A 13918-nucleotide genomic window follows, 5' to 3' on the forward strand; every position below is an offset into this window, starting at 1 on the left:
TTCAAAATGTTTTAATGCTGCATTTAATTTGTTTTCTATGTAAAATGTTCAATATAATTTCTATTTTGTTAATTTGATTAATTTAACTATGATATTACTAAAAATATAACTATTCTGTAGTTTTTCTTCTTTTTTTTTTTTGGACGAGGGAAACCTCCACTCATGTATAAGACCATATTAAAAGGACAGAATCAAACTCGTGACTTCTTAAGTATGAAAATGATGTTTCATCTATTCAGTTACTCTTCTCAGGACATGACCATCATCTTTTTAACTAATTTAATGATGTGATTGTCATGTCTCTTACCAACAAATTGTATAAGCTAAAGATTGCCTTGACCAAAAGACTTGACAATAAATATACCAAAACTTGTGCAAACAAAATTCAAACACAATAATCAAATTTATTCATAAATACAGAATAAATACTCTAGTCTAGCTAGTAAACAAGTTATTCAATTTAAAATTAAGGGTTAAGGGTCAAAAACCCTTCAATATCCATGCATATGCCTAACGTTGGCATGGTATATCTATGTGTCAAATTAAGCTTGTTAACTAATATTTTTACATTTAGAAAAAGAAACAACAACAAGAAGAAGAAGAAGGAGAACAAGTGAACTAGGCAATAACATTTTGTAAATAGTTGTGCATATTAGTTTGCGTCGATTTGGCAATGCCATTTTTTTTTAAAAGGAAAAAGAGTCAAATAGCCCTAAACTTTATACGAAAAAGTAATTGATTCTCTAGACTTTAAAAAATTATAATTAAACACTTGAACCCAATGAAACCATGCTATCAAGTCCTTTTTTAGCGATAACCAACATATTACATGTAAAGGACAATAATCTGGCATATTTTGTTATTTGTTTAGGTGTCAAAATCTTTTTTCCAATGACGACTGTGATTGCTAGTAGCCTTATTCTTCTCCTTCAAGTAGAATGTGACCAACAGTTGCCTACTTGAGGAAGAAGATGATCGTCTAGTCACCGGCATGTAATGAAGCCTCAAATGTCATGACAATTTTGTATAATAATTGTCACGGATAATTTTTAATTTAGTTCTTAATTTTTATTTATAAAATTTTAAATATAAACAGAATTATATATAAAAATTGAAAATGTAAAATAAAATTTAAAAAATATATATATTTGGATCCAGGAGCGGAGCCAGAAATCTTTTCCAGTGGGGGCGAAAGATCAAAATTAATAAGATATTTTGAAAAAAAATGAAAAACTTAGATACCGAGTCATAAATATTGTTGACTAGTGATGAAAAATCAAAATACATCAAGATAAAAAATATTTAAAACAAAATATAAAACACAATTAATTTGATAAAATAGTTTGAATGAAAATCACATTATATATAAATCATTCACCTCACTATTAATATTAAAAAAGACAAACTAAAAAAAGAAAAAAAAAAGTCACAATGTTACGAATAAAAAATTCAATTAAAATTCTCACTATTGGTATTAAAAAATTCAAAAAACTAGACTATATGGAAATAATGGCCTTACCATCTAAGCCAACTTAACCTTTGCTTAAATGTCGGGCTCCGCCACTATTTGGATAAGAAAAGTGACTTAGGAGTAGGAGCAGTTGCCCCCACTGTTCCCATTGTGGCTCCGCCACTGTTTGGATAAGAAAAGTGATTTATACGCCAAATAAATAGTGACCTGCTAAATAAATAGTTTATCTAAGGGCTTGATTGAATATTTTTGCCAATTTAAGGAGTGTATGTGATTGGAGGGTTTTTTTTTTTTTTTTTTTTTTTCAGTTAAGAGCTCATCTACACTATTTTACACCCTTAGGGGTTATTTAACCATTTTACCAATTACCAAACTAGAGATATATCAAGATTAATTTATGAGAAATAATTTTAAATTTAAAAAAAAAGAGTAATTACACTATAAATAAAAACTTAAATAATACCATGCATTTATTATTATTATTATTATTATTATTATTATTATTATTATTATTATTATAAGACTTAACCTTCAAATTTAGTTGATAAATGTACTACAGAGTGTTTGAAAATGCACAAATGCACCACACCAAAAAATCCACCGCACATAATAATTTATTTTTGAATACTTCGTAGTGCATTTATGTATACCTAATACTAAATTACTACATAACTCATGAGAACCTGATTTTATATATACACACAAGTGGTACGGTACGGTGGCTGCTTAGCGCTGACCCTAAACTGCTTTGACAAATTGACATTATGTATGTATACATACGTTTTTCTTGGCATGTAAACTCACATGCAAAACAATGATTAATGGTATTAATAATAATAATATTATTATTATTACTATTGACGTATGAAATTATAATCATAGTACAATACTTAACGTAATATAATAGTTGTAGACTAGTATTATGATATGTTGGATGGAGTATCATTTAGTATTGCGTTGGCCTTCCCATTAAGCAATCCCCAGCTACCTGCAAATCATGGCCTCTTAGCTAGCTTAATCAGCTGATTATACCTTCCATTCATAACCGTATTCTTTATATTCATTATATTTTCCAAGGAATCATCTTAGGTCTAACTAATTTACCGAAGATCATAGATCCTAGAAGCACTACTAGAATTAATTCAAGAGTATATGTTTGACCAAAACCTTATAATATGCTCCAATTTTATATTCCATCAATAACGCCTATGAGACATATCAAAAAGTTTAATGTGTTAGGAGTTTAACAATAACCCAATTATGAATAACTTAGGTAAAGATGTTTTACATTATGCATATATTCTTATTATACTTGTGTAATAGCGAGCACACATTAAATAACATAATTTAATGCTAGATCTAACTTCTGCCAAATAACTTAGAATATAATTTCTAATTAGAAAAGAAAAAAGTCTCCAACTCATGATACCTAACTAAGGGTGTATTTTAGAAACCCGGGAAATGATTTCTGAAAATAATTTTTTGAATTTCTTTAGAAGAGCCTGGAAAATCGAAGTCAACGGAAATCATTTTCCGATCGAATGAAGGGAAATCAGTGTTGTCTTTGGGGAAAATGACTTCCGCCAAAATTTGGCAGAAGTCATTTTCCACAAGCCACAGCTACATCGACGAGCACGGTGGAAATCAGAGCACTGCTCTAGTTTCCTGCAAAATGTTTTTTTTTTTTAATAAATAACATTATTTTTAATATTATTATAAATATTTTATATTTTAAATAAAACAATTAAAATATTTTATATTTTAAATAAAACAATTAAAATATTTATTTATACAATTCTACTCATTTTCCAGAAAATAAACCAAACACATCAAGAAAGTTTTTCAGAATGCAACCAAATACCGAAAAGGAAAAAAATATTTTCTGAAAATGACTTATTTTCTAAAAGTCATTTTTCTAGTTTTCAAACACACCTTAGACTAACACAAGCAAGGAATCTCTACTCACAATACAATTCTTATTTGATAATGTAATACATACATACGCACATTGCTTATTGAAGTCAAATGATTAAAAATATAGGAAACTTAAGGTAGTCATTTGAATTAATGCTCCCATCTGACCTTTTTTTTTTAGTTATAATAATAAGATAATGTACTAATACTTATGATAATTAATGATATGATGCATTAGTAAATGTAGTTTTGAATGAAAGAAAGGCAGATTTGAAAGGTGGTCTTGTCTTTAATTTGTTTTTGTGAACCAACGACTGTACTTCTGAGCCTCAGATTCCATTTGTTCCGTAGAACCGTACCACCCCACTTTCTTAGCCACTACTTGTAATAAATGTTAAGATTAATCTAATTACGTCGGTGATCAAATCAAATTATAACTAAATCTTAGTTTTATTTAATGCTTTTGTTTAACCTCTCGCAGTGGAAATATTATTTTATTCCACATAATTTTAATATAAACTTAATTTGGTTTACGGAGGATTTATATGAAAACATAATTAGGAAAGCCTATTTGTCGACCAGTAAAGTTTTGTACATAAATTTAGAAAAAAAAATGTCACTTTTGGTCCTATGATTATTTGGATTTTATTATTAATTAATTTTAGTCCACGAGTTTAAAAATTATCAAGTTCAGTCCACAACTAATTAATTTTGTAAGTTTCAATCCACAACTATTCAATTTTGGTCAATTTCAGCCCATTCGGCTAAATTATCGGTTAAAAATCGTCAAAAAATTTTAATTGGGTTATTCGTGCTTAAATCATAAGGATAAAATTGACTTTTCAAAGTTTTAAACTTGTAGACTGAAATTAATAATACTCCAATAGTCATAGAACCAAAAGTAACATTTTTCTAATACAAAAGTTATGTTAATACTTCTAGGATTTCATTCTTCTTTCGAATTAAAATATTAGAAGGCCTAGAATTTCATTCTTCTTTCGAATTAAAATATCTATGAATCAAATTAATAGAATATAATTTTAATACTATTGTATAATTAGTTTAATTTGATTCTAATTACTTTTTTTTTAAAATAAAATATTAGATGAGATAATGTTTAGTTCGAATAAAATATTCAATATAGAGTATAAAATGAGAACATATAATTTTTTTTAAATAAATAAAACATTAGACGAGTGAATAATAAATTTAAAATGAGAGGAAACTTTCACAAAAAAAAAAAAAAAAAAAAAGCTTGGAGTCAAGGCTGATGATCCAATTTACATAGAAGCATTTGTAGAGGAAAGTATATGAAATACTTACTCATGTAAGATTAAGCTGATCAAAATACAAAATTCTAATTTTCTATTCGTATTTTGCGTTACATTGTAAAGAGAACGTATAGTAGCAGTTGTCAAATGACTTGTAGCAATTGCCTTAGAGGATTCTAGTTCTCTAATCTAATTAGGAAAGGATTGTGTAAATTAGTTCCTCCCTTAATTTACTCTCTTGGTGTTACATTTATATATGTGAAGTCTAGCTACAAGCTAGGAACTAAAAACAATGTTTAATTATTAATGAAAGGAGCATGGAATTTTTCAATCATTGTAGCTTGTCAATGTGGGGATCTTTAATAATGGCGAAGAAACAAATTAGTGAAATAGAGAGAAGGGGAGAAGAAAGAGTAGCAATGACATACTTAGGAATAAATTGTCATGATATGCTCATTGTGATCATTGGATGGTGGGAATGAAAGAAAAAGAGATATGGATTTGAGGCTGTAATATAAATGAGGGGCAAAGTGTTAGTGGTGTGGAGTAATCCATTCATTGCATAGAGTAGTGTATCAATAGGAGTGGTGTGGAGTTTTTGTAATGGGAGTTTGCTCACTACTAGTGGACTTTTTAGTGTATATATATATATATATATATATATATATATATATATATTCAGGTGAAAACATCTCTTAAGGTGAGAATTGTTTGGTAAATAATCAGCCTATCAACCAATTTTGGCTTATTTGACCATTATTAGTTGTTTGGCTAATAAATTTTTTGTAACTCCAAAATGCTAAAATTCAAAATGCTACTCAAGGCAGCATTTTCAATTAGCTTTTTGAGAAAAGAAATTATACCAAACAGCTATCAGCTAACAGCTAATTTATCAAACAATTTTCTACAATCAGCTAATGTTATCAAAAAATCATACCTTCGAACCCAAACAGCCAACCCAATCAGCTAACAGCCATTTACCAAACAGGACCGCGGACTTCTTCAGTAATGCACGATAAGTTTTACATAAATGGACAATAATTACTCCGAACTCTGTGACTACTACAAAAATGCACCGTGCATTCGTGTAGTAGCTTCAGTACATTCGTGTAGTAGATGCAATGCATTAATGTAATATTTAAGTGAAAACATCTCTTAACGTGAGAACATGCGAAGTTCTTCAGTAATGCACGGTAAGTTCTACATGAATGCACAATAATCCATTTTAAACATTTTGACATTTGCAATAGAAACTTTTCTAAATCGAATCCCATGAGCATGCCGGATTGCCGGCATTTTCACTTACTTGTAGTATTCAATGAAAATTACAACTTCTAATGAATAGCAGTTGAGAGTTCCAATTAATAGTTTTATTTTTCTAAGGACTAAAATTGTAACTTATATTTGAAAGTTAGGAATATATTACAACTGTAAAAAGTTTTTTTTTTGTTTGAATACTACTGACTCTATTACAATGCAGTATCTGTTCATAACTACTTTCTCAACCTATTGAAACACAAGAGTCAATATTGACTGCACCACCTCCCGTATAAAAGGAAGGATTTGATGCCACTGGACACAAGGTCCTTGGCACAACTGGAAAAAGTTAAGAATTAAGACAATTAGCAATGAATAATTGAGAGGGCTAACAAACACATCTTTTCTATAAAAAGAAAGGAAAAAAAAACCTTCATAATTTTAGGTTATGGTTTGCCTCTTTTGGAGCATCCTCCTCAATGAATGAATTTACAGATGAAAAGATGTAAAAGCTCTAACTCTCTAAGCCTATCTGTTAGTGTAGCTCTAACACAAGAAGCAATTTGTGACATTCATCCATAAAATTTAGAATCATCTCCTGCACAGCTGACTGCATAGCCCTTGAATCTGAGATGCACTTGCATTTGGCAACTCATATGTTCTGCTTTTACTGCTGTTTGAGCACGATAACCTAAGCTTCTCGCCGTTTTGCTCTGACTGCATCAATAAACTCAGTCGTGTTCATGTTCATAATGCGCATGGGTCAAACCACACTAAAAGACTGAATCCAATCAATTAAGAGCTAATATTCAATTTAATCATCGACTATAGTGGTTTTTCTCTATTTAGTCCTAAACACCTAATAGTGGTGAAATTACCAAGCCATTTTAACAGAGCATTCAATTGTGTAAAACCATCAAAATCGATGACCTAATTAAGCGAGGACTAAATTGAGTATTAACTTAATCAATTAACTAGTGTAATCCATAACCTTATAAACCCATATATTCTCTATTACATTTTCAATGTCGATTCTTAACCATACCATGTTTTTATATCTTTCACATTCTACATAGAAGGCTTATTTGCATGCTCAAGTTCATGTTCGATTTTCACAGAACAAAAAAGAGTACGTACTAGACATGAAACGGGCTCTGTATTGCAACTCCACCTCGAAGTAGGAACACAACTCAAGTAATGGCACCATGAGCATTTCTCGTTCAAGTCTACTCCACGGAGAAGCATAACAAGGCCAGTCGTGAACCTATAAATACCAATGCAATTCTACAATCAAAGAGCAATAAGACGGAAATCCCAAACAGAAAATGAGATATAGAATCCTCAATATTGGCAATAGAAGATTTTTTGTCTATGGAATCATGATTTTGCTTGGCTCTTTCTTCATTAAAGCACAAACTTGGATTGGATGTTAGCCTAGAAAACAAGTAGAGTTGAGAGGCTTACCCAATAATGAGAAGGATAATGGAGGAAACACAGAGAACCAATTGATATGCCTTGAATTTAGGTATAGGTCTTGATGATGAATATGCAGTAGGGGCGTATCTCTGGCTAACCCAACCAAAATGGGGCCGGATTAGAAACACAAAACCGAGGAAAAAACCAGAGAGAAACCCTCCAATATGAGCAAAGTTGTCCACATGTGGGAGAAGCCCCATTGCTAGATTGATAACAATGATGACCACCAGGGTCACCAAAATAGCAATCTGGAGAAGCAGGGAAGAAAAGCGATACAAAATTAAGGCTTTTAACACTGAAAACATTAGTAGCAAACTTCCTTACTCAGGTAGTAATAGTACCTTGTTCACATATATGCTCCAATTAATCAACAGCTCGGAGAGCATGCTCCCCAGCAGTCCAAAAAGGGCGCCAGATGCACCAACTGATATACTCGACCTGATAAAAAGAGCCGATAACAAACTTCCTCCAAGCCCAGAGATGAGGTAAAGAACTCCAATGCGTACTACAAAATATTGCAACTGTATGTAAGTGTTGAGCAGAGGCCAGTAAAGGGCCAAGTCCATCAATTGGTGGCTAGGGGAACTGTTAGGTGGAGGAAGTGAAATGTCAAGTCTAACACCCTGCCTCTCGAAAATGTGATGGCGGTCTATAAGAAAATAAAGTTGCGCATTGGCTACAAACTATAGCTTTTGACGTAATAGTGATTGCTTGATCCTAACACCTGGTAACATAGCCAGATCACGGGTTCAAGTCCCAGCACTAGGAGGGAGAATTGGCATGGTGAATTGTGTAAATCTAATGAAAAGTAACTACCTTCATTAGTTATAGCAACAAATGCTTATTGGGACTTGGGAGAGTAACTACCTTCATTAGTCATGGCAACAAATGGTTATTGGAACCTTCAAGTTACTAAGGCAATCATGAAAGAAATAAGCATGAGGACATAAATACAAGCATGATCCTGTGGTGTAGTATTCTCACATACCAAACCCAAATTCTTGCTCCAGCCGAATACCAATAATGAAAAGACTCAACATGTTGGCCAGTAAGTGGAAAACTCCACCGTGCAACCAAATGCAAGTGAAAAGGCGCCATGCCTGATGTTCCTCAACCACCTTGCTCACATCTAGAGCTCCCATCTTCTCTAGCCTAAACAAAAAGAAAAATACTTATAGCTTCTTAAGAATTCAATAGTGTTCATCTGCATATAATGTGTGAAATTAGCATTGATATCAAAATCACTTGTCCAAGAGATAGCTAAAGAAGGAAATAATCGATTCCAAAAAGTTACAGCGGGAGGCGGCAATAAACAATAATGCATTGTATTCTAGTTCAACAGCTATATTCCTTTTTAAACAATACACAAAGACATAGATAAAAGAAGTGAGTTAGCCACTACCTCAGACTCGGATTATGAATCCAATCAATAAAATTCTCTATCTATCATACCCACAAATCCAGTTCACCAGGGTAACCCTAGCCAAGATGACAAAAGATCCACACTTGTAACCATAAAGTCATGACTTTGAATCCTTGCCCCTTGGTTTGAGCCGATCAGCTATGGATAACCTAGGTAGTTTACTTCCTTGTGATCTTATGCCGGTTAGGATCACAGGCCGGGGTTTACTCACAAAAAAATCCAGTTCACCAAAGAGAAATATACCTTTTTAATCAACCAAGAGATGATAAAGTATGAAGGGTACCCTTGCACATACATTCAAGAGAGGCAGGGCTAAATAATAGTCAGTTCAGTTTTGCAATCACACCATAAGTTTAGTCCATTCAAGCTCACCCTATAAACTTTGATTCAGTTATGTAAAACCTTGGGCAATTTGTTTCATTCCATATGCTTCTGATTAATTTCGAGATTTGAGATCAAAACTGAAAAAGTTTACTACTTTAAACAATATACAGAGAACGCGAGACGCTTACGTGTTGGAAGAAGGCCCAAGAAGAGGATTTTCCGAGAAGGGCTGAAAGGAGAACCTCCCCAGGAAACGAGCAAGGCAAGAGACGGAGTTCTTGGGGCAGTTGTTCACAAACATTGTGATCACGAACACGACAACGTTGGCTACAACAAAACAGGGAACCAACCAGGAGAACCATTTCTTGAAATGCTTGATGTCACTGCAATTGACGGGAATCCCAGGCGGCGCTTCCGGCTCCAGCGGGTGGATTGTGTTGCCGCCCCGCCGTGAGTTGACCCGGATTAGTATTTCATGATGATGCTGTGGCGCCGGCTCTGTTCCCGCCATCATCTCAGCTCTGAAGAAGAATGGGTGCCAATGAAGAAAGAAAGAAAGAGAAAAAGTGGGTAATCGTTAAGGAATAGCCAGTGGTGGTGGTGGCGGCGGTAGTGGTGAAAGAATCATTCGACGTTTTGCCGGCGACGGTAGGCAAACCAAACTTACATCACACTTCACTATGATTTCGGAGTTTTTACTCCCGGCTTCCTTTTCCTTTTTCTCCTTTCACTTTTGCTCTTCTATTCAATTTCCCCTTTTTTATTTTTCTCTTTCTTTATTTTACCACTCTGCCTTTTGTTTTTCTTTAAATAAAATTTCCCTCTATTGCACTGTTACTTTCCTTTTCACTTTTCACTTTTCGGAGTTTTTACTCCCGGCTTCCTTTTCACTTTTGCTCTTTTATTCAATTTCCTGAAGAGGAAGTTGAACCATCAACTCTTCAAAGAGAAGGAAGTCCAGCATTAAGAAGATCTATTCGAATTAAAAAATCGGCAATTCCTAGTGATTATATAGTGTATTTACAAGAAAGCAATGTTGGAGAAACAAATGATCCTGAAACCTTTTCACAAGCCATAAGTTGTAAGGAATCTGATTTATGGTATGAAGCCATGAAAGATGAAATGAATTCCATACGGAGCAATGATGTTTGGAACGTTGTAGAGTTGCCTAATGATGCCAAGGCTATTAGCTGTAAATGGGGTCTATAAAACCAAAAGAGACTCATTAGGCAATATTGAAAGATACAAGGCTAGACTTGTTGCTAAAGGATTCACTCAGCAAGAAGGAATCGATTACACAGAGACATTTTCTCCTGTGTCAAAGAAAGATTCACTTCGTATCATTTTGGTTTTAGTTGCACACTTCAATTTTGAACTGCAACAAATGAATGTGAAAACAGCATTCCTTAACGGTGATCTAGAAGAGAAGGTTTATATGAAACAACCTGAAGGTTTCTCTTCTAGTAAAGGTGAGCATTTGGTTTGCAAGCTCAAGAAGTCCATTTACGGATTAAAACAAGCCTCCCGCCAATGGTATATAAAATTTGATGGGATTATTTCTTCATATGGTTTTGTTGAAAGTCCAATAGATAATTGTATATACCAAAAGGTAAGTGGGAGTAAAATATGTTTTCTTGTTTTATATGTGGACGACATTTTACTTGCAACAAATAATAAAGGGATGCTACATGAGGTGAAGCAATTTCTTTCTAATAATTTTGATATGAAGGATATGGGCGAGGCATCTTATGTCATTGGCATAAAGATCCATAGAGATAGATCACGTGGTGTTTTGGGTCTATCACAAGAAGCCTATATTAACAAAATTTTAGAAAGATTTCGGATGAAGGATTGCTCACCAAGTGTTGCTCCTATTGCGAAGGGAGATAAGTTGAGTTTGGATCAATGTCCAAAGAATGATTTTGAAAGAGAATCCATGAAGGATATTCCATATTCTTCAGTTGTTGGTAGTATTGGTTATGTCCAAGTCTGTACCAGACCGGACATTGCCTTTGCTATGGGAATGCTAGGTCGATATCAAAGTAATCCGGGTTTAGACCACTGAAGAGCTGCAAAGAAGGTTATGCGGTATCTTAAGGGTACCAAAGATCATATGCTCGTGTTTAAGCAGACGGATCTTTTGGACGTCATTGGGTATTCTGATTCAGACTTTGCCGGTTGTGTTGATTCACGAAAATCAACATCAAGGTACATCTTTATCATGGCCGGTGAGGCTATATCATAGAGAAGTGTTAAACAAACTTTAATTGCCACTTCTACCATGGAAGCCGAGTTTGTTTCATGCTTTGAGGCAACTTCACAAGGTGTATGGCTAAAGAATTTCATCTCTGGGCTTAGAATCATGGATTCTATATCTAAGCCGTTAAAAATTTACTGTGATAACTCAGCTGCTGTCTTCCTAGCTAAAAATAATAAAAGTGGAAGTCGAAGTAAACACATCGACATTAAGTTTTTAGCTATCAGGAGCGCATTAAAGAGAGAATTGTGGTCATTCAGCATATTAGTACTGAGTTGATGCTAGCAGATCCTTTGACTAAAGGCATGCCTCCATTTAAATTCAAGGATCTTGTTGAAAAAATGGGACTTTCGTCCACTTTGTAATTTGTATAAATATACATTCAGTTTTAATGAAATTCTTTTGCATTTGGAAATTTTCTCAAGTGTGTACACTTTAATTTATTGAGAAAATACTTCAATTGGATTAGAAATAAACTAATGGTTTATTTCATTAAGTTTTATTTCCTAATTAAGTGCTTGAAGGTAATTTACATTTGATCATAATGGATACTACTCGCACTAATGAGGAGATATCATTATGGTTAGTGTTATCTTGTACTTTGAGTTTGATGTTTGCACCAAGTGGGAGAATGTTAGATAAATGTCACTTTCATTAGGAAAGTAGATCCACTAGCAGAAAACATGGATCCACTATCCCCTTAAAATCAGGGATTCATTATCTCATTATTAAGATATTGAATCCCACTATGATTTCTGAAAGGTCATTATAATGAAAGGCCATTTTCCTGTTCATAAGTGGTGCAAACAGTTAAACAGTAGGAAATAATTGGAATAGTGCATTGATGGACTGCATCTATATAAAGGCTCTATAATCCTCTCACTGCACAACATTAAGATTCATACACCATCTAAGAGGGTTGTGAAAGTGAGAGACAAAAACTCTTCTGCAGCAGTTCAGGCATCAACAAACAATCAACTATGGCTGGAGGTTAGATCCTATATGCTTCCTATTTATTCTTACATACTTATTATAAAAAATGTATTACTTTTTCTCTTATAAGTAACAAAAATTGTATTCTTAATTAGTATTATATTTAAGCATATAAGTATAACATTTGCACATATAAGTACGACATTTGCATGTTGTTCCGATCCGACCCGACCCGTCTCACAAATAAGGATCCATAAGACGGTCTCACACAAGTGTAACCCTATCTGTTTTGGGTTAATTAAGTTAATTTTTCATGATTTATCTTTCAGCTGTTTCGATACATTTGACTTGTGAAGTTATAGCACCATGTGACATTAATTGTTTTTACACCTGAAAAGTTGCATAGATTATTGAATATGTCAAATTTGCCTGAATAACCCATTCTCATTTGAATGGCTTTATATATATATATATATATATATATATATATATAGGGTAGAGTTCCAATTTAATGAGATCACTTGTTTAGGTAAAGATTGTGAGATCAAATCTCGTGCATTCATGTAAAATTTTTTAATGGTCTAGATTGATTGACACACACTCCGTTCGCACATATTTTTTTTTGAAGAAAAGTTCGCACATATTTAATCATTGTTCGCACACACTTCAACTTGTAATCTTAATCAATCTAGACCATTAAAATGATTTGAGATCAAATCTTGTACATCAATCTAAAAATTTTTAATGGTCTATGTTGTTTGACACACCTACTCCGCTCGCACACATTTAATCACCGCTCGCACACATTTGATCACCGTTTGCACACATTTAATCACCATTCGCACGCACTTAATCACCGTTCGCACACATTTAATCACCGTTCGCACACACTTCGGAGGTGTTTGGTTATTGGCTTATAAGCCAAATTTTAGCTTATTTGATCAAGTTTAGCTTTTTGACCAACCAATAAGCTATTTTGAAGTGTTTGGTAAATGGCTTATTGGCCTTGGCTTATTGGGCCAATAAGCTGAAAATTGAAAAGCTAATGAATGTAGCTTTTTGTATCAGCTGGTTGGGAACAATGGGTATATTGACTATTTTATCCTTTAAAATCAATGGGATTTACTTTTAAATGGGTGGCGTGTTTGTTATTTTATAATAATAATAATAATAATACCCTTAAATGTCATTTTACATTCAATCAGCTACTAGTAAATAGCTAATTTACCAAACAGTTTTTTATAACCAGCTAATACAACCAGCTGGTCAAACCAGTTAACGCAATCAGCCATCAGCTACTAGCTAAACCAACCAGCTATCAGCTATAAGCTATAAGCCGTTTGCCAAACACCGCTTCAACTTAAAATCTTAAATCAATATAGACCATTAAATTATTACATGGATGCACAAGATCTGACCTCACGATCTTACCTAAACACACACACACACACACACACACACACACACACACACACACACACACACACACACACACACACACACACACACACACACACACACACACACATATATATAATGGACCAATAGAGTGACTTCATTCTACCAATGGCCCAATGCTCAATAGCCCAAAC

At 33.4% G+C, this 13918-nt stretch overlaps 1 protein-coding gene across 1 annotated transcript; it reads right to left on the reverse strand.

Annotated features, from left to right (window-relative positions):
* Positions 1-6304: 6304 nt before the first annotated feature.
* Positions 6305-9897, reverse strand: LOC115997999 (RHOMBOID-like protein 1). The gene is made up of 6 exons (XM_031237448.1): positions 9325-9897; positions 8378-8541; positions 7731-7894; positions 7378-7637; positions 7051-7177; positions 6305-6630 (listed from the first exon to the last, which is right to left on the reverse strand). The coding sequence occupies exons 1-6, from the start codon at positions 9648-9650 to the stop codon at positions 6505-6507; spliced, it is 1167 nt and encodes a 388-aa protein (XP_031093308.1). The 5' UTR covers positions 9651-9897; the 3' UTR covers positions 6305-6504.
* Positions 9898-13918: the final 4021 nt, after the last annotated feature.

This window comes from Ipomoea triloba, chromosome 12, assembly GCF_003576645.1.
Source record: "Ipomoea triloba cultivar NCNSP0323 chromosome 12, ASM357664v1".
NCBI classification, from domain to species: domain Eukaryota; kingdom Viridiplantae; phylum Streptophyta; class Magnoliopsida; order Solanales; family Convolvulaceae; genus Ipomoea; species Ipomoea triloba.